The 22,491-nt window shown below is 42.2% G+C and overlaps 1 protein-coding gene and 1 long non-coding RNA gene across 2 annotated transcripts in view; one reads left to right on the top strand and one right to left on the bottom strand.

The window, feature by feature from the left end:
- The window catches only part of LOC109917697 (zinc finger protein 271-like), a 41,097-nt gene that overhangs the window by 11,000 nt on the left and 7,606 nt on the right, over nucleotides 1–22,491 (bottom strand). The window contains exon 2 of the mRNA XM_048619603.1: nucleotides 13,599–13,842. Within this exon, the coding sequence (XP_048475560.1) occupies nucleotides 13,599–13,842 (244 nt within the window). The remainder of the gene's footprint in view (nucleotides 1–13,598; nucleotides 13,843–22,491) is intronic.
- Nucleotides 1,061–21,611, top strand: LOC125487674. The gene is made up of 4 exons (XR_007266028.1): nucleotides 1,061–1,305; nucleotides 8,787–8,851; nucleotides 12,601–12,761; nucleotides 21,474–21,611. It is a non-coding gene; the product is annotated as an uncharacterized LOC125487674 (long non-coding RNA).

Genomic DNA, 22,491 nt, shown 5'->3' with positions numbered 1-22,491 from the left:
CATTATAGAATAGATTGTGACTTGGAATCTGGGCCATTACCAAGACCATTTCGTCCCAACCACTCTGTTGCATCATCAAGCTGATGACACCTGCACACTGATCTTAGCTGAACCAAGATAGCAGCTGTTGACCTGGACATGTTTCCACACGTAGGGCTGCAGATGACTCCTGCTTGTTTACAAACACAACATCCAGAGCCCCATGTTTGGGGTTTGAGGTCTACAATGGGTATTTACAAAGCTGAGCCACTTAATCAGTGTCCTAAATGCTGTCCTCCACTTCAACCAGCCTGCAGATGCAACAAACTTTCAAGCTTAGGTTTCTGTCCTAGGCCTGCTGCAGTAGCCCACCTAAGGCCCAATGCAAGCTGGAGGAACAGCACCTCATTTTCTGCCTGTGCACTTTATAGCCTTTAGGACTCAAATGTTGAGTTCAACAACTTCAAACCATGCATTCTCTCCTTTAGTGTGGGTACATACCTTCTCTCAGTATCTTGGGTGCACAAGTTTGCAAGTAGCAGAACTAACTCATTTTCTAAAATTAACACCTACCATTAACACCTAGTTTATATCTCTATCATTTCCAACTGCCAAGAACAGTTCCTTTTGCTCTGCATCCTCACCATCGGTTCTACTTGTCCCTCTTTGTTGACATCTTGAAAAAATTTAATTTCCAGCCCGCAATCAGTGCTACTGGACTTGAAATATTAACTTAGCTTCGCTTTCCACAGATACTACCAGACCTGCTAAGCATCTCCAGCATTCTCTGTCTTTATTTCAGATCTCCAGGAGCCACAATACATAGATTTAATCAACAAAATGTCTATGGCAATCGTTCGTACCACGCATGCTCGAAACACTTCAAGGCATTACGTTTGTTCCAATCCGTAACTATCCGGGCAATTGATGTCAGCTCCGGGCCAATCAGGAAACAGGGGCGGGGCCAGAGGACAAGAGTTGGGGGCCAAGTGGACGTGATTAGCCCTTCAGCCAATCAGTGAGTGGGAGGCGGGGTCAAACAGACTGGAACATGCGCAACGCGGGTCTTGAGATGGCTGTTTTTCATGGGGTGATACGGCGAACGGCGGGAGAGGAAAAGAACTGCCGAGGAATAGCGATACCTCCGATACACCTTATAAAGGTTTTGAAAATCGAGAAAGAACCTATCTCTGCCGAATCTGGCTGAAGCCGTGCTATATTTTTGGGTCCCTCTGTCGCCAAGCGCGGGTTTTTGGTGGCCATCTTGGTCGGGGATCAAGCCGCAGTGGCGCGCATGCGTGACTGTCCTTGGCCGGGAAGTCGGAAGTAAGGATTGCTTTTTGTATTTTCTAATCAACCTGTCCGGCATTGCTACCGCAAGAAATTGAGGGGCCCTTTGCAGAAATATTTGTACCATCTATTGTAGTGATTGGAACGATGTTAGCCAGGCGGATCTCATAGAATATGAGACAAAAAAATTGCAGATGCTGGAATCCAAGGTAGACAAACAGGAGGCTGGAAGAACATAGCAAGGCAGGCACCATCTGGAGGAAAGGAGCAGTTTTCTGAAGAAGGGTCCAACCCGAAACGTCAACTTTCCTGCTCCTCTAATGCTGCCTGGCCTGCTGTGTTCCTCCAGCTCCATACTGTGTTATCTCTGACTCCAGCATCTGCAGTTTTTACTATCTCTGTCGATGTTTTGGGCATTACCCTTCTTCAGGAAGACCCGAAACATTGACTGCTCCTTTCCTCCAGATGCTGCCTGGCTTCCTGTGATTTTCCAGCCTCCTGTTTGTTTCTCATAGAAAATGAGTTCCCTGTTTGCGGCTGTTAACCTGGTGCAATCAGGGAGTCCTGACTGACAGATATAAACAGGAGTGCCAGGGAACTTGCTTACTCTAGAAGCCGGCTCTGAGCTAGCTGGCTCAGTGTCACGTACTATGCATCTGTAAAGCAAGGCTGGCTTGGTGATGGGATACTGGCCTTCATGGAGTTCTTTTGTATATAATTATAGGTGAAGTGCCAAATGGTACTGACAGCCTGGTTTTTGGTACTGAGACTAACAAAGGGCATGCCAGGTTCCGAGTGATCAATTGTGATAGGGGCATGGACAGATGTTTCTGCAGCCTACAGCTCAACATCAGAATGGTGTGTTGCCTCCCTGGTGCTGGGCTCAAGGATGCCTTGGAGAGGGTGCAGAATATTCTCAAAGGAGAGAGTGACCAGCAGGATATCATCGTACACTTTGGTGAAAAGGATGAGATTCTGATGAGAGAGAATATAGGAAATTAGGCAGGAGGTTAAAAAGTAGATCCTTAAGGGTAGTAATACCTGGATTACTCCTGGTGCCACATGCTAGTGAGACTAGGAATAGGAGGCTAGAGCAGATGAATGCATGACTGTGGAGCTGGTGCAGGGGCAAGGATTCACAGTTTTGGATCATTGGAATCTCTTCTGGGGTACAAGTGACCTCTATAAGAAGGACAGGGTTTCACCTGAATTTGAAGAGAAGATTTGCTAGTGCTAGTAAACTAGTGGTGGTGGCGGGCAGAGACGGGACCAAAAGAGATAGTGAGAAAAAAGATATGTCTGAGTGTGGTACTGTTGATTTGGTCCTTTTCTCAATCAGTCAAGGCAGGCAAGAGCAAGGCAGAGAACGAAGTAGGACTGATAAATTAAACATTGTTTATTTCAATGCAAGAAGTAAGGCAGAAGAACTCGGGGCATTGTTGGGAACATGGGACTGATATATCATAGCTATTACAGAAACATGGCTCAGAGATGGACAGGACTGACAGCTTAATGTTCTAGGTATGGATGCTATAGGAAGGATAGAAAAGAGGAGGGGGAGTGAAGTTTTTGGGTTGGGATAACATTACGGCTGTTCTTAGGGGGGATATTCTTGTGAATACGTCTGCTGAAGTTTATTTGGGTGGAATTTTCCCTGGAGCGTCGGAGGCTGAGGGGTGACCTTTATAGAGGTTTATAAAATCATGAGGGGTATGGATAGTGTGAATAGGCAAGGTCTTTTCCCCAGGGTGGGGGAGTCCAAAACTATAGGGCATAGGTTTAAGGTGAGAGGAGAAAGATATAAAAGGGACCTAAGGGCAACTTTTTCATACTGGGGATAGTGCATTTACAGAACGAGCTGCCAGAAGAAGTGGTGGAGATTGGTACAATTACAACATTTAAAAGCCATCTGGTTGGGCTTATGAATAGAATGGTTTAGAGGGATATGGGCCAAATGGGACTAAATTTTTATAGGATTTTGATTGGCATTGGTGAGGTGCTGTATATCTCTAACTCTAAGTGAGAAATAAGAAAGGGATGATCGCTGTACCAGGATTGTACTATAGGCCCCCTCAATAGTCAGTAGGAAATTGAGAAGCAAAGTTGTAAGATTTCAGTTGTAAGAATAATAGTGTTGCAATAGTTAGGGATTTTAACTTTCCAAACATAGACTGGGCTGTCATTGTGTTAAGGGCTTGGATGGTAGGAATTTGAGTGTGTACAAGAAAGATTTCTTATTCAGTATGTGGATGTACCTACTAGAGAAGGAGCAAATCTTGACCTTCTGTTGGAAAAAAGGCAGGGCAAGTCTCTGAGGTGTCAGTGGGCAAACCCTTTGGCCAGATTTAGGCCCATATCCCTCTAAACCCTGCCTATTCATCTGCCCATCCAGATGCCTTTTAAATGTTGTAATTGTACTAGCCTCCACCACCTGCTCTGGCAGCTTGTTCCATACATGCATCACCCTCTGCATGAAAAAGTTACCCTTGGGTCCCTTTTAAATCTTTCCCCGCTCCACTTAAACCCATACCCCTATTTTTGGACTCCCTTACCCTGGGAAAAAGATCTTGGCTATTCACCTTATCTATGCCCCTCAAGATTTTATAAACCTCTGTAAGGTCACCCCTTCAGCCTCCAGTGCTCCAGGGAAAACAGCCCAGCCTGTTCAGCCTTTTCACCATAGCTCAAACCCTCCAAACCTGGCAGCATTCTTGAAAATCATTTCTGAACCCTTTCAAGTTTCACAACATCTTTCAGATAGCAGGGAGACCAGAATTGAATGTTGTATTCCAAAATTGGCCTAATCAATGTCCTGTACAGCCGCAACATGACCTTCCAACTCCTATATTCACTGACTAATAAATGCAAATGTACCAAATGCCTTCTTCACTACCCTGTCTACCTTTGACCTCGCTTTCAAGAATCTATGAACCTGCACTCCAGGTCTTTTTTTGTTCGGCAGCACTCCCCAGAACCTTACCAGTAAGTGTACAAGTCCTGCCCTGATTTGCCTTACCAAAATTCAACACCTTACATTTATCTAAACTCCATCTGCCACTCCTTGGCCCATTTGCCTGTCTGACCAATGTCCAGTTGTACTCTGAGGTAACCTGCTTTGCTGTCCACTACACCACCAATTTTGGTGTCATCTGCATACTTACTAACCATACCTCTTACATTCATATCCAGGTTATTTACATAAATGACAAAAAACAGTGGAGCCTGCAATAATCTTCGTGGCACACTGCTGGTCACAGGCCTCCAGTCCAAAAAGCAACCCTCCACCACCCCACCCTCTGTTTCCTACCTTTGAGCCAATTTTGAATCAAAATGGCTAACTCGCCTTGTATTCCATGTGATCTCACCTTGCTAACCAGCCTAATCTTGGTGAGCACCTTTCTGAATTCCGTACAGACTGGTATGTGGAGTGGCAGATGGAGTTTAATTTAGATAAATATGAGGTATTGCATTTTGGTAAAACAAACAAGGGCAGGACTTGTACAATTAAAAGTAGGGCCCTGGATAGTGTTGTAGAACAGAGACCGAGGGGTTCAGAAACATCTTTCTTTGAAGTTTGCATCACATGTAGACAGGTTGGTTAAGAAGGCATTTAGCACACTTGCTTCACTGCTCAGACCTTTGAGTATAGGAATTGGGTCATCGTGTTGGGTTGTATAGGGTAGTTGGTGAGGCCTCTTCTGGAATACTGTGTCCAGTTCTGGTCACCCTGTTATAGGAAGGATATGATCAAGCTGGAGCGGGGTTCAGAAAAGATATTTAACAGGATATTGTTGGGAATGGAGGGTTTGAGCTATAGGGACTTTTTTCACTGGAGTGTAGGAAGTAGAGCGGTGACCTTATAGAAGTTTATAAAATCGTGAAGGGTATAGTTAAGATGAATGGCATGTGTCTTTTCCCTAGGGTGGAGGATTTCAAGACTAGAGACATATGTTTAAGGTGAGAGGAGAAAGATTTAAAAAAGATGAGAGGCAACTTTTTTTACACAGTGGTTCATGCATGGAATGAACGACCCGAGGAAGTGGTGGATGGGGGTATAGTTACAACATTTGAAAGACATTTGGATAAGTACATGAATAAGAGAGGTTTGGAGGCGTATGGGCCAATCGTAGGTAGGTGCGACTAGTTTAATTTGGGATTGTGGTCGGCATGGGGCTGTTGGACAGAGGGGTCTATTTCTGAGCCTCCTAGTTCAGAGGTAGGGACACCACCAACATGCCACAGGAGCTCTATGGGATCTGGGTTTCTATCCACTCTTTTTACTCAATGGGAAACATTTCACAGACAACAAACTCAAACCACATATCAAGAACCAATAGACTCACTGCATTTGCCAGGACCTGAAAATCGTTGGTCTTTCACTGTGGGTGAGAAAGAAAGTTTAATTGGTTGACTCTGTGGGGAAAGGTTTCCAAGGTAATTATCATTAGAAATAACCTGAGAGATTCTAAAGTATGCCTTGACCCTTTGTTCCCTCTTGATTGGACCGTCCCAATGCACTCGTGACTGGCCTCTCACGCTCATTCCTTCACAATCTCGGGCTCATCCAAAGCTATTGCTCATGGCCTAACAATGGCCAAATCATATTTGTAGATCATTCCTGTTCTTGTTGGTCTACAGAGGCACCCAGAAACATCACACATTTAATATCATCATTTTCTGTCTGCGGTTCCTGCATTGTCCTTCCCCTCCCTATTTTCATGTACTCCTCCATTTCTACCACCTTTGTGTACAGAGTTCTAGATATTACCTTCCACAGTGTGAAATGGTTTTTCCTTGTATTCTTTAAATTTGTGTCCCCTAATTCCACCATAATCTTATGGAAGCAACTTTTTCTTTCTCTATCTTGTTAAAATCTGTTTCAAATCTTCCCCTCAACATCCTCTGTTCGAAAGAGAATGAATCCCAGCTTCTCTTCCCAAATCCTGACCAAGGAGCTAAATTCCCTTTCTCCTGGAACTATTCTGATCAACCTTCTCTGCAGCTTTACATTCTTTTGAAAGTGTGGAGACCAGAACCAGACACAAAGCTCTCTTAACTAGGGCTTTATACAGGTTTAGCAATTGGGGTCGCTTATGAAGACTTGGGCTGACTGTCTGTTCATTTGAGCCTTTAGTTGACTGATCTTCATGACCCTGCCTTTCAGAGCTTTTCTCCAGTTCTACAGCTTCTCAGTCATTTTCTCATCAAGTCCACCACAGAGCTTTATTTCTGTAGTGCAATTAGTGCATTCAGCTGTTAATCGAGAGGTTGGTGATTCAAGAACATCCAGGGTCAGAGTGTTCACTGTTTGGCAGGACTGGACTGGTAATCCAAATCCCAGGCTAATGTTTTGGGACATGTGTTCGAACTCCACCATGATAGATGTAAAATGTAAATACAATAAATGTCTGGAATTAAGGGCTAGCCCTAATGGTGACCATGTAACCATGATCAATTGTCATAAAAACTCAGCTGGTTCATTAATGTCCTTCAGGAAATTAAATCACTGTCTTTACCTGGCCTGGTCTACATGTTTCTTCAAACCACAGCAATATCCCCAACTCTGCTCACTGCAATTAGGGATAGATAATAAATGTTGGCCCAGCCAGTGACACCCATGTCTCATCAAAGAATCTTAAAAAAAAATGACTCCTGTCACTTCCTTTGTTGGAATATCAAGTGACCATCAGGAAGAGGAAGGGTTCAATGTTGATGTTTGTTGTGAACTTGATTGTCATTCTTCCCCCGCCCCACTGCTTCTCATGTCTGGTTGCCCATGTAGGTGATAGTCAGACACACCTCTCAGGGACTCCCTGATTCCTAGCACATCTCCAAACTTTCTCTCTTGGCACCTGGTTATTAACCTTCTTTAGATAAATGAATACAATCTTCTCCTTACATTGGCCTACCCAATATCTCTGCATCATATTCTCAGACTAGAAGTAGTGCTTGTAGAATCCCTATTTGGCCCATTGAGTCCACACTGAGCCTCCAAAGAGCATCCCACCCAGACCTACCCCTCCCATCTTTTCTCTGTAATCCTTTATTGCAATGGCTAATCCACCTAATCTGCACACAATGGGCAATTTAGCATGGTCAATCCACCCTAACCTATACATCTTTCAATTGTGGGAGGAAACCCATATAGACACGTGTGTACAAACTCTACACTAACTGTCACCTAAGGCTGGAATCGAACCCAAGTCCCTGGCACTGAGAGGTAGCAGTGCTAACCACTGAGCCACGTGCTGCCTGTTTTGGGCTTGAATCCAAACTGCCTTTCTTGGATTTGCACAATTTTCCTCAGTCTCTTGTCCATGACTCTCTCGGATCTTGAAGCCACATGGGATGAATTTAATTGCTCAGTTGAGTTCATTCTTGAATAACTCAGTTTTCTTAGAATGTTGGGACCAAAATGCATGACATTCAAGCCCTTGGGGTTTTCTCTCTCAACTTACTGTAGTTGAGCAGTGTGTTCAGGACCTGGACCCTGTGTTCACTAGTACAGGTTCATTCATATTTCAACAAGTCTGACTGCTTTGCATTTTACATTCCTTTCAATGTCATTCTGACCTCTGCATTGTTGGTGAGGCTCAGCTTGTACCCATCAGATTTCACAGGAGTAAGAGGTGACTTGATTGAAACATATAAGATCCTAAAATGTATTGACAAGGTGGATGGGGAGGGATGTTTCCTTTTGTGAGGGTCGTGTGCATTTGGAACTCTCTTCTCTAAAGAAGGCAGTGCGAGCAGAACCCTTGAATATTTTCAAGGCGCAGGTAGATAGATTTTTGATAAGCAAAGGCATGAAAGGTTATCAGGGCGTGGGCAAGAATATGGAATAATCAGATCAGCCATAAGCTTAGTGAGTGGTGGAACAGCTCAAGGGATTGAGGGACCTACTCCCCCTAATTTGTATTTTTGCATCGTGTTAGCTACCAACCTTTCACTGTTGTAATTGCCTCTCCCTGTCTATACTGCCAACATTGATCGCCTAGCCACAGCGTCTAGATTAAGGGATGACATAAAGCTTTCATGATATTAACTGAAACTGATAAAGCATTAGAGAGTAACTGTTTCTATAGCTCAGAGAATCTCCGACTAGGCAACATCATCTATCTGTTCAAGCCAGAGGTCTCAGAAGTCACATTGGGAAAAACTTCTCCATGTTAAGTTAGGCAAACTGCTCCTCACAAGGCAGTTCACACTCTGTCAGAGATTTATTGTCTTTGCTAATACAAGGTGTTCAGGAAAGTGAGGCCTCACTGCTTGGTGGAGTGGGATAGGCTTGGGGGACGAAATGGCCAACTCCTGGAATCCTGATAGAGCCGTCAGTCTGTAGTGGACCCTGAAGAACCAGGGTCTGGGTTCCATCTTCTCCATTCACTGACTCCCAGCTGAAGTTGTTTTTGCACTAAAACTGTTCACTCTGAACAAAATCCTAATTTCACTTTGCGAGCAAAATCTACAACTTAAAATCAGTAGTAAAAGAGAATAAAAGTGTCTCTTTTTTTCAGCATCTTTCACATGCTCAAAATTCCCAAAGCGATTGACAAAGATGGATTTTGGAAGGAAGAATGAGGTGAGGGAATATGAACTAAATGATGCACAGAAATTCTTTAGAGTGGATGTACAGAAACCTTTGAACTTGATAGCCCAAGTTCACAAGTTCATCATGCTGTTATAAAACAATGTTAATGGAGGTCCCTGGATTTATTCTTTGAGGCATGTGAGATAAAAGCAAGGGAGTTAAGACAAACTTTACAAAACGTTTCTTATTCATGAGCTGAAATCTTGTTTGATTTTGAAAGATGTCAGAGTTTTGAAGAGGGTGTAGGGAACTTTTACCAGACTAGTATCAAGGTTGAGGGATTTCAGCTACATGGAGAGACTGGAGGAGCTGGGATAGTTCCTCTTTGGGCACAGAAGAGTAAGGACTGATTCAGTAATTGTGCTGAACTGTTTGTTTGTTTGTTTGTTTGTTTTTTTTTTTGGGAGGCATTTTCATCGACACTGGGAGTGACTGCTTTCATTGGCCAGATGGTTGGTAACTGCAGAACACAGCTTTAAGATCATTGGCAAAACCTCCAAGGTGAAAATTAGGGATTATGTCACTGAGTGAGTTATGATGGATTGGAACACACTGCCTGAATAACCCAGAAAAGCAGATTGAGTTGTGGCTTTTAAAAACAATCTAGGCTTTTACCTACTAAGGGAAGAAGAAGTTGGGGAGAGACAGATTGAGAGTATTTTCAGAGACAATATAGGAACAATGGGCTGAAAGGCTATTAGCTCTTCTCTGTGATTCTTTTGCATGGATTTACTATGAATTATTAAATTAAGGATATTACTAAGAGAGTGCAGGAAAGATTTACCAGGAATGTTGTCAGGTATGAAAGATTTCGGTGATAAAGAAAGGATAGATAGGCTGGAACCTTTTTTTACTGGAGTTTAGGAGGTGGCCATTTAGAAGTCTATAAAATCATGTGGGGTATAGGTAGGGTTAATGGTAGGTGTCTTTTCCCTAGGATTTTAAGACTGGGGGTATATTTTTAAGGTGAGAGGAGAGAGATTTAAAAAAAAAAACATGAGGGATAAATTTTTTACACAGGGTGGTTCGTATGTGGAATGAACTTCCTGAGGAAGTGGTGGATGTAGGCACTGTTTCAATATTTAAAAGACATTTGGATAGGTACATGAATAGGAAAGGTTTGGAGGGATATGTGCCAGGAGAAGGCAGGTGGGACTAGTTTGGTTTGCGATTGTGTTCGGCATGGACTCGTTGGACCGAAGGGTCTATTTCGGTGCTTTATTACTCTGACTATGACTCTCTTGCAGATTCTTATAGTACAGCATGAATGGGATCTGTTAAGCTCATTGGAAACACATTGGCTCTTTCAAAGAGCAGATCTGTCAATGGCACTCCCTCAGTTTCCACATATCCCTTGTCAAACATTCAGCCCATCACCTGCCTGTGACACACAGGGGAGAAATGTGGGGTTTGTCGGATGGAATTCAGTTATGCATCTGGGTTGGAACATTTCTTCCTGTGTGCCTGTAGGGGGCCTTTTAACTAGTCTGTGGAGGAATTCACTTGGTATTTGAAACTCCAAACATACCAGAGGGCTCGTACTGGAAAGAGATGATGACGGAGCTTTAAAATGCAGCTCCATTTTATAACCTCAGTGAGAATCAGAGACAAAATCTGGGTCCAGAGCCCCATGGGGTTTTTGAGATGAGATTTTGGGTTCATGGGCTCCTAGGCAGCGATACCTGGTGTGGAGCTTAGACTGCTTTCTGATATCTGTGGGGTCCTTTCAAATCCACATTTTAAACAAAAATGATGATGGTTGCAGCCTAATGGACAGGCTCCAAGGCCCAATAGTTGCTGGGGAAAAAAATACACCTGTGAGAAGATTTCTGTAGAGAGTCTATTTCTTCAATAATGATTCTATTATATTAATAGTCAGGATCCAGTTACATCAATGTTCAGATTCCAATTGCCTCTTAAATGTAGAATCAGAGTCCTATAAGATTCAGGATACTGACACTTGAAGAATCAGATAACGTTGACATTAATATTCTGGTTCCTATAACATCGACAATCTGGATCATACTGTGAAATAATCAGCTCCTATTGCTTTCATAATCAGGATTAAATTAATTATGCACCTCTCATTGCATTCCCAATCAGTTGCCTATTCGATCTGTACTCAAACGTTAAACAATCAGGAAGTTATATGTCAAAAATCACATTTCAGTTAATAATCAGAACCCTAATATATCATTAATCTGGATTCTGTTATGTTCAAGTCATTTTGATGTTTTGTCAATAATCCTTATCGTACAAGATGAATGATCAGAGTGGTATTGCACGACTGTCCAAGAGTCCAAGAACATTAATAATCTCAATCCATTTATTAGCTGAATGGCCTCCCTCCTGAGCCCCAAAACAGGTACTCTGGGGTCAGAGGCAATAAAATGAGGTCACTTCAGGAGTAGGTTTTTAAAGATTTTAGTACATTTATCTCAACACTCATCTCATCATTCAGTGTCATGTCTGCATGTTCTATGTTCCTCTTCTTCTTCACTTGTGGGATGTGGGCAGAGCTGGCTGGACCAACATTTATTCCTCATCCCTAACTGTCCTTCAGAAAGTGGTGGTGAGATGACTTCTTGATTTTCTGCAGTCTGTGCTGTAGGTGGACCAACAGTGCTGTCAGGGACGGAACTCCAGAATTTTGGCCAAGTGACACGAAGAACGATTCAAGGGCAACGTGTAGTTGTTGGTGTTCCCATTTATCTGCTGCTCTTGTTCTTCTGGGTGGTTATGGTTGTGGGTTTGAAAAGTGCAGTCCAAGGAGCCTTGGCGGATTTCTGCAGTGCATCTTGTAGATGGTATACACTGTTGTTACTGAGTGTCAGTGTTAAAGGAAGTGAATATTGAAAGTGATACCAATTAGGCAGCTTGCTTTGTGCTGGAATCTTGGAGCTACTTGAGTATTGGAACTGTACAAAACTGCGGATGCTGTAAATCATGAACAAAAACAGAAGTTGCTGGAAAAACTCGGCAGGTCTAGCAGCATCTGTGAAGAAAAAAATCAGTTAATTTTTCAGGTCCGGTGACCTTTCCTCAGACCCTTCCGATTTTTTTTCTTCACAGATGCTGCCAGACCTGCTAAGCTTTTCCAGCAACTTCTGTTCTTGTTGTTGGAACTGCGCCCATCTTCCTGACAAAGCTTATTATTATTATTAGTGGTTATCAGGTGCCATTGTGGGTTGCCATTTCTGGTGTTGGCACCTGCTTCATTACATTTCGGAACTGTCGGATGTGGTGTTATCAAACTGCACAAGGAAGGGCATGTTGCCATTGAAAGGAGTGTTTGAGACTGAAGGGTTTTGTTAGATAGCCAACTAGCTCCAAAGTCGAGTAAAGTCTTGTCCTACTGATGACGTTGAATGCTTTACTGAGATTAATGAAAATACGAAGAGAAAGTCTGTCCTGTTCCCCAGACCTTCTCCTGTAGCTGGTGTACAGGCAAGATCCTGTCGACTGTTGATCTGTCAGCATAGAAACCACGCTGTGCATCTAGACACAGTGGATGCAGTGTTTTAAACTCCCAAAATCCTTCCCTGCAACGCTAAGGAGGGAGATGTTGTTGCAGTTACTGTTTTTGTATCATGCTTGTCCTGTTGAACAGATTCTCCCAGTAAAAGAGGAGGTGATCATGAAGGTGCAGCAGTAGATGGGATTTTCTATATTTGAGCAGATTCTGTCCTTCCCAGGAAACTTTTCTGCTTGCTGAGCAATCAATCAATGGCTTTTTCCAGGTCAGGTGATGAACTCAACCACAACAGGAAGCTGCAGGATAGTGTCAAGTGGAGATTCAGAAATTTCTCTCACGGGAGTACAGCTCACAGCAGTGTTCAACTCCTTGGCTGTTTTCTTTCTGTCTACTTCTGTCAATGAGAAGTTCATTTCCAAACATCAGGTAGGAAATATTGGTTCTGGTCAGACCATGTGTGCTGTTGATCACCTCAAAGGTAGCACATAGAAATCTATTGTCACAGTCAGTTTAGATCTCTGCACACAGATTGATCCAGTGTTTCTTTATCATATCTCAGTGATTTGCACAACTGTCTCAATTACTTTCAGGTGATGCTTTCTGCTTCAATGACAGATGTCATCTCTGCTGATCAGTTGTCAAACCAGTCTTTGTTGTGGGTTGTACCTTTAGCAAATGTTGCTATGTCATAAATGATTGAATTAATTTCTTCCAACTTCATCAGATTAATGAAGCATTTATTGATGTGCTTGCAAAATATTTTACTATTTTGTTCCATGTTCATTGATAATTTACTTTCCTAATGGATCTGTCGCTTTGAATGTACAAATCAGCAAAAATTGTAAGAAGTACTCATCAACATTTTCTAACTGGAAATGTTAATCAGTGGAGCTTTTCAGACACTGAATTGTGCAGTTTAAGACTAATTTAGGATGGATGCAAAAGTTCATAATTCCACTGTAATTATATTTGTAGATAAAATCCTTGAATTAAGGGGGAAGATCACAGCTGCATAACAGGCATTTTGGCCTCAAAGTTGTGATACATTGAGAATGTCAAACTGCAACTAGATTTATTGATTGTTAATGTCAGTGGAAACAAACCAAATATTGTCAGATTGTCAATCATGGACATGGTTAACAGCAGAATCAAAGCCCTGTAATCACTTATGGATTCACTGATGTCTCTGCGCATGGGATGTCCTGCCCACAGTGTGAACTTGACGTGTCAGCAGTTGGGATGACCAAGGGAATCTCTACCCACGCACAGAGCAGGTGAATGGCTTCTTGCCAGTGTGGTGCGTTGGTGCTCTTTGAGGTCCATTGACTGCCTGAACGTCTTTCCACAGGATGTGCAGTGGACTGGATTTTTCCTTTGTGTGAAAATGATGGTGTGACTGGAGAGCGAGTAACTGAGAGAATCTCGTCCCACACATGAAGCAACTGAATGGTTTATGCCCTGTGTGAATTCGCTTGTGTTCAGTGAACGTGTTTGAAGATCTACAGCTCTGTCAATGGATTTCCAGCTGGGATAAGTAATTAAATCCTTTCCCACAATCTTCACACTTCCTTGGTTCGGGTGTTCCTGAAAACTCCCAATTCCCACTCCAGCTCTATCCACTCGGATAAGAACATTTCAGCTATGAAGGTTGGGTTTGCTTTCCTTGGAGCAGAGAAGGTTGACGGGGTTGGAGTGGGGCCTGATTGAGGTATATAGAAATTATGAAGGGCATAGATAGGGGAGATAAAAGAAACCTTCTTGGTGGAGGGATCAGTAACCATGGGGCATAGATTTAAGATAAAAGGCAGGAGGTTGAGAGAGGATTTAACCAAGCTTTTTATTTCACTCAAGTAGGTGGTGGCTGTCTCAAACTCTCTGCTTAAGAGTGATAGAGGTCAATAACCCCTCTAAGATTTTAATTAGTTTGCAGGCCTCCGATCTGTGTGGCAGCAACTTCTGCACTAGAAGTCAATGCATTAACACAGTGATTAGCATGCGTGAGCAGTGGCCACACAGCTTAGGTTGAACTCTGGTAGAGGTAGGAGCCATCACGACATTTAAGAAGTATTTACATGAGCACTTAAAACACCATAGCATACAAAGTTATGGGTCAAGTGCTGGAAAATGGGACTAGGTTGGATAGGTGCGGCCTGACTGCTGCGGATACAAAGGACTAAAGGCCTTTTGTTTTTTCTTGCTGTAAAAACTCTACGATTATAAGACTTGACAGTCATTCAATTTATCAGAACTTGAATCTCACCGGCATTTTGATTGTGGAAGGAAAAATGTCTGCATGTGTCTGAAAAGATTTCAGAGATCAGAATAATTGGAAAAATACCAAAATACTTTAAATCTTGATCAGGCTACAGTTGATCTGCCAGAAAAACTTTTTTTAATGAAAAATGCTGGAAATATGCAGCAAGTTAGGCAGCATTTGTGAATAGAAATAGAATTGAGTCTTCATGTTAATATCAGCTTTCATAAGAACAGGAGGACTGTATTCAGTTCTGGGCATCACCCCTGAAGAAGAATACATTAGTGTAGACCATCAGGGGAGAGCAGCTCAGATATACCCCAAAGATATTTTTGACAAAGGCACAAATTACAAGTCGTGGTCGTTACGGCACAGGATTGTAAGCTTATGTGCAGGTTACATTTATTAAAATTCCATGGTAGAGCCCTGGGTTGTGTTGTAGATCAGAGAGACCTAGGAGTTCTAGTATATATAATTGTTTGAAATCTACATCACATGTAGATAGGGCGGTTAAGAAGGCATTTAGCATGCTTGTCTTCATTGCTTAGACCTTTTATGTTTAGGAGTGAGGATGTCATGTTGAGGTTGTACAGGATGTTGGTGAGGCCTCTTCTGGAGTACTGTGTACAGTTCTGGTTGCCCTGTTATAGGAAGAATGTTATTAAATTTGAAAGGGTTCAGAACAGATTAGCCAGGATATTGCAAGGAATGGAGGTTTAAATTGTAAAAGTAGGCTGGATAGACTTGGACTTTTTTCACTAAAGCATTAGGAGGTTGAGGGGTGACCTTTATAGAGGTTTATAAAATCATGAGCGACATAGATAAAGTGAATAGCAAAGGTCTTTTCCCTAGGGTGAGGGAGTTCAAGACTAGGGGGTATATTTTTAAGGTGAGAGGAGAAAGATTTGAAAAGGAAATGAGGAGCAGCTTGTTTACACACTGAGTGGTTCCTGTGTGGAATGAACTGCCAGAGGAAATGTAGATGCAGGTCCAGTTACAACATTTAAAATACATTTGCATAAGTACATGAACAGGAAAGGTTTGGAGGGATATGGGCCAGATGCAGGCAGTTGGGACTAGTTTAGTTTGGGAATATAGTTGGCATGGACTAGTTGGACGAAAGGGTCTGTTTCCATGGTGTATGACTCTAAGATGGTTTTTGGCCCTCCTAGTATCTCTTCAGCAATACAGTCTCTCTTTTCCTTCTGTATCCTTCAAACCCTCTAAATTTAATTTCCCTCCAGTATCTGCTCAGTTTTCTTGGCAAATAATTCACCATCTATATTTCCACTACCCTCATGACCGATGAGTTCTGGGTATTATCGCTCGAAGAAACTTACCATCACACCCCACCATATCTCAGTCTCAAAACCTCAAATCTGTGTCCTTTGATGTATGTAAGAACACAATAAATAGGAGCAGCCTTTCATACCCTCAAACTTACCCCACCATCATGGCTAACCTGTCTGAGGCCTCAACTCCCTGATTTTTTTTTTTTTTTAAACTGTCATTTTTCTTTTTAAATACTTAGATGATCCAGACTCCACATGTCTCATGGGTCAAGAATTCCAGACATTCATTACTACCTGGGAGAAGAAATTCCTGTGCGCTCAGTTTTAAATTAGTTTCCTATTATTCTGTAACTGTGACCCCAAGTTTGGGGTTCCCCCACAATGGAAACATCTGAACATCTACCGCGTCAAACCCCTTCAGAATCTTATATATTTCAATAAGATCACCACTCATTTTTCTAAACTCTAATGAAAAAATACCTAAATTGCTTACCTGTTTTTGATAAGTCAACCATTTCTGGAAACTAGATAGGTTAGAGCAGATAGGCTGTGGGGGAATCTGATTGAGGTGTACAAAGTTCTGAGGGACATAGATAGGGAGAAATATTTCCCCTTAGTCGGATCAATAACCAGTGGGGAAGTTTTTAAGGTGAGGGAGCCATAGAGGGGGAATGAAGAAAATAGCTTTCACCCATAGAATGGTAGGTCTCTGGAACTCATTACCAGTGAGGTGGTAGAGGTGGGAGCATCAAGACATTTAAAAATTATTTAGATGAGCATTTGAATACAAGGCTATGAGCCAAGTGCTGGAAAATAGGATTAGAATAGATGGATGTTGTTTGACTGGTGCAGATATAATAGACTGAAGGGCTTCTTTCTGTGCTCTGTAATTAATCCCAGGAATTCATCACCAAATTTTTGTCAGCCTGCCTTATCTCAGCCTGTCGAAATTTTGTACACCTAATGTGTGCTGACTAGAACTGGATTCTAGTTGTCCTAAGAGCTTTATAAAGAGTCAACCTGTTTACAAACTCTATCAATTCAGGAGGAGGAAACATCCTCTTGCTAGTTTCCATCTGAGAAAGCATGACTGTCAGTACTTTCCAAGTCACTCCATTGTTTGAAGTATTTTCCCACAGTTAGAAGAGACAAACATTTCTCCTTCCACAGTGAAAAGGTCAATGAATTTCAGCGATATTCAGGGACTGTCGGGTGTTGACACGACGTTGGATTAGATTTTCCTGTCTCTAAATCTTCACTTCAAAGACCCTGTGAAGAAGGAATTGACAGAAGTCCAGACTATAAATACAAGATAGAAATTCAGAACAGACAATTCTAGTTTCTCTGGAAAGTTATTTTTCAGTTCTTCTCTAATGGAAATGACCTGAACCCTGTCCAAGACCAGACTCTAGCTGGGATAGCAGGACTGATGTTTGAAGAGAGACTGGATTGATTAGGAACTGCAATCCCTAGAGTTTAAAATAATGCAAAACATGTAAAATCCTAACAGGCCTAGACAGAGCAAAGGATGTTTCTGATGACCAGGGAGTTTGGAACCAGGGATCACAGCCTAAGGGTATGGCATTTAGAACTGAGATCAGGAGAACCTGGAGACTAGTGAGCCTGCGAAATTCCCCGCCACAAAAAGTGGTTGAGGCAAAACAATTGAATGAGTTCATTAAGGAGTTAGTTATAAAATCAGAAATTGCTAGAGAAACATCTTAGCTGCAGTGAAGTTGTGAAGAAGGGTCACTGGACTCGAAATGGGTAACTCTGCTTTGTCTCCATAATGTTGCCAGACCTACTGGATTTCTCCAACAATTCCTATTTTTGCTTCAGATTTCTAGCATCCACAGTGTTTTATTTTAAGGAGTTACATCCAGTTCATAGGGCTAAAGGGATCAAAGTGGGAACAGGGTACTGAGTTTGATGATCCGCTGTGATCATACTGATTGGTGGAGCAGGTTCGAAGATAACATCAAAATTGATGGTATAGTGGACAGTGAAGAAGGTTATCTAAGATTACAAAGACCTTTGAGTATAGGAGTTGGGATGTCATGTTGATGTTGTACAGGACGTTGGTGAGGCCCCTTCTGGAGTGAGGTGTCCAGTTCTGGCTATCTAGTTATAGGAAGGATATTATTAAGCTGGAGAGAGCTCAGAAAAGATTTACGAGGATGTTGCTAGAACTGGAGTGTTTGATTTATAAGGAGAGGCTGGATAGGCTGGGACTTTTCTCACTGGAGTGTAGGGGGTTGAGGGGTGACGTTATAGAGGTTTATAAAATCATGAGGGGCATACAAAAGGTGAATGGCAGGTGTCTTTTCCCTAGGTCGGGGGATTTCAAGACTGTGGGGCATATTTTTAAGATCGTCTTTAAAAAAAGACGAGGAGCATTTTCTTCACACAGAGAGTAGTTAGTGTGAGGAATTGACTGCCAAAGTTACAGCGTTTAAAAGGCATTAGGATAAGTACATGAATAAGAAAGGAGGAAGATGAAGGGCCTTTCTGAAGGGTTCCGACCCGAAACGTCAGCTTTCCTGCTCCTCTGATGCTGCTTGGCCTGCTGTGCACCTCCAGCTCCACACTGTGTTATCTCTGACTCCAGCATTGGCAGTTCTTACTATCTCTGGGGAGAAGCCATTCAGCTGTTCTGTGTGTGGGAAGAAATTTACTTCAACAACCTTCCTAATGTTACATCAGAGAATTCACACCGAAGAGAGGCCCTTTAGCTGCACTTACTGTGGGAAAAGGTTCAATAGCACATCTTCACTCGCCATACAACAGCGAATTCACACTGGGGAGAAGCCATTCACCTGCACTGTGTGAGGAGGAATTTACTCGGTCACTTGGCCTTTTTGATGCACCAGAAAATTCACACTGAGGAGAGGCCCTTCAGCTGCACTTCCTGTGGAAGGTGTTTCAAGCAGTCATCCACCCTCACTGCACACCAGCACACACACACTGGGGAGAAGCCATTCAACTGTTCTTTGTGTGGGAAGGGATTCACTCAATCATGTACACTCATTGCTCACAAGTGAGTTCACACAAGGGAGAGACCATTAAGCTGCTCTGTTTGTGGGAAGGGATTTGCTTAGTTATTTATCCCCCAGTCATGCCACGGAATTCACACTGAGGAGAGGTCATTCAGCTGCACTTGTTGTAGAAAGAGTTTCAAGCAGTTATCTGACCTGTGTGTACACCAACATACTCACTTTGGGGGGAGGCCATTCAGCTGCTGTCTGTGTGGGAAGGCATTCACTTGGTCCTTCAATCTGCTAAGACATCAGCAAGTTCATAGGTGACGGCAGAGTTTGGATTCTTCTGTCGCTTCCAGCATTGACAGTCTGATAGTATTTGATTTGTTTCAGTTTATTTTGACAATCTGTATAAATGGCTGGAATTTCATATTTTGTATGTGGCTAATTTTTCAGGGCTGGATCATATTTCCCCTTAATTCAAGAATCTTTTCCCAATATTCCTGCACATCATTGCTATCCAAAAAAAAATTCCAGTGCCCTCTTCAATGCCTCAATTGAATGTACCACATTTCCAGACAGTGCATTCCATGGCCTAACAGTTCACTTTGTGAAAAAAGCTTTAAGGGGCAGCACGATGGCTCAGTAGTTAGCACTGCTGCCTCACAGTCCCAGGGACCTGGGTTCGATACCAGCCTCGGGCTGTGTGGAGTTTGTCCAGGGCTGTTTGGGTTAGACATGGGGAAATGCAGGGGTAGGGTCGTCGGAGGCGTGGTGTGGCCTGTTTCCACACTGTAGGGATTCTATGATGATGATCACCTTGGCTTAATTTGAAAGTCACTTTAAATCATTAATCTTTGCAAATTCTGCACTTCAATGTTTAACAGGTTCCAGTGATTCTCATCTCTAATGAGAATGTACAAAATAATCCTCTCTGACAATTCTTACTGACTAATACGTTGCAGTCAGTGACACTTCTGTTATGAAACTAAATTATCAAGGAACCATGAAATGAAATTGTGAAATATTTTACAAACTATCAATAAAAGCTTCATCAATTAACATTGATATTGATGAGGTCTGGAAGTCACAATGTTCAATTGTTTATGACCTAGCAGCAGCAATTTTTGGGAAAAGTGGATCCCACAACAAAGATTGGATTGAGACCTGTTCAGCAGCAGAGAAAAAAAACTTGTGCCCAACAGCTAGAAACTGTATTGTATGAAAGTTGCCAATTCAGATAGATACAGTGCAAATAAATACTGGATCAATCATGTCCAGAATGCCAAGCTGCCTGTGATAGTGGAAATCTACGTGCTGTGTACGATGGGATCAGAGGATGCTTGGTGCTATCATCAACCCCCTGAGATTGATGGATGGGCAAGTGCTCATCGAGCAAAGATGCTCTGCTGAATTGAACATTACTCTTGAGTTATATGGGACAGACATCTCCCTGTTTCTATTTGATACCTTCCTGTTGTTTCTTGTATGGTTGAGTTGAATGATGACCACCCCTCCCACTGCATCACTTGAGCTAGAAAATGCTGTTGATTGCTGAGCAAGTAGAAATCCACTTGCATTAAATTTATAAAATCTTCAGAAATTTATTGAATATTGTAGGATTAGCTCTCTTGTGGTAATGAAGAAAACTTCCTTGTTAATGAGTGCAGGAAAGCCAAGCCCAGTGGACTTGGACTTTGTCTAAGCACAAGATAACTTTGAATCCAACCCCAGAAAATATAGAAGAAACAGTTTATGTATAGTGACTGATAGCACTAAAAATAATTATTCACTTTGTCCTCAACACACCAAGTCATAGTGTCACCCACTAAGACTCTGCCAGTGTCTTGAAGTCTGGGTTGTGGTTTGACACTGCTAGTTGTGGACTATCCATCAAATAGGTATCCGAGAGGAGAATGTGATACTTGGACTTGATTATCTTCATCGGGGTGCATATGGTCTCGCAGAGATATGTGGAACTAAAGCATGCTTTCACTTTTGGAGCAGATAGAGTCATACAGCATGGAAACAGACCCCTCGGTCCGACTTGTCCATGCTGACCAAGTTTCCCAGGCTAAACATGCTGGGAGTGATTATTTTTCTCTGTTTATGAATCACCAAAAATGGCTGTCCCTTGAAATGACTTTCAGCTCAGAATCATTTTGGCAAAGCAATTATCTCTGTATTAACTCCACTGCTTTGTAAATCAAATGCCTGATGGAATTTGGTAGTCAACCCACCAATGTCAGCTTGAAAGAATGGATTTGAGATGCTCTGTATTGCCTCTATTATTTCTCCTTTGTTCTTAAAGTCTTTGAATTTAAAAAATCAGTGACACACAGTCGTTGCTTCTTTAATTATTTCACCATCTGAGAATGATTAGTGTTTTGCCAAAAGATTCAATGCTGCTGGTTTCAATTAAATAAAATCAACTGGTGAGCTTTCAAAATGGCCTTCATCTCCCCAACTTTCTTTGCCCAAAGCATGCTTCATAAGGAAAATCCTTGAATTTACAATACGTCATTATGTGGTAGTGTTCCAAATTCCCCCTTTTACTGAGGAAGGGTCACCAGATCTAAAACATTTACTCTGATTTTTTTTTTTTTCTTCACAGATGCTGCCATACCTACTGAGCTTTTCCAGCAACTTTTGTTTTTGTTCCTGTCTTTATTTATTGATATACTTTGGTTGAAATGTAAGGCAAGACCTCTTATCACTTACAGTTATGAGCAAAATAAATTTTTCCAATCCATGAAGAAGTTGTCCATTTTTGGTTTCTTTTTAGATAGTCCAGATTCATCACTTATCTTTATTGTTCCTCATTGTAGTTCATGATGTCACTTTGCTTCTGGTCAAGCTGCAGGTCGGCCTTAGTAACTGATCCTCAGGAACATCCACCATGTTGTTGGTTGCTTTCACATGTGGAGGCATGGAAGGTCACTTCTGTGGCTGTTATTTGTTTCCAGAGCCCCTGGTCAGCTCGTATGTCAGGCACAGCAACATCCCCATAATTTTTCTTCATCCTGTATGGCATCACACACCAGTTTCTTGTATATTCCTTATTGATTTGCCACCAAGAAACCAGATTTAATCTGCAATGATAGTCCATCTGGACCAAACTGGAACAGGATGCAACAAACTGCCAAAATCTTTTATTTTAAGATCATGCACATTTTCGTTCCAGCTATGCACGTCTGGATGCGGAGGTCATGCAGCAGGATGATGGTCAATGTGCCTTTGGTGAGGGAATTTAGGGTGGTGAGATTGACTGACTGTCAGAGACATGCAGTGAGGGAATGTGGGCAGGCAGTAAAATTGACTCTGTATGATTGGCCAGTTGATCATAATCTATGTGTCGGGAGCCCACGAGACTCAACCTTTCACTGCTGCCAAGGAGATGGCTCCAGCACAGAACCAAGATGATCCTGACAGGTGGGGTATTTTCTGTCCCTTACATAAAGCAACTGCTCTGAGTACAGCTTAAACATGACATCCCAGCTAACCAGTCTCAAAACGAGTTCATGGACTTCTAATTCCAATTCCTACCAATTTTTCTAGATGCACCATAGAAAGCATTCTATCTGGATGCATCACGGCTTGGTATGCCAACTGCTCTTCCTAGGACCATAAGA

This window comes from Rhincodon typus, chromosome 43 (genome assembly GCF_021869965.1).
Source record: "Rhincodon typus isolate 14 chromosome 43, sRhiTyp1.1, whole genome shotgun sequence".
Classification (NCBI taxonomy): Eukaryota; Metazoa; Chordata; class Chondrichthyes; order Orectolobiformes; family Rhincodontidae; genus Rhincodon; species Rhincodon typus.
This window is presented reverse-complemented; position numbering and strand designations above follow the sequence as displayed.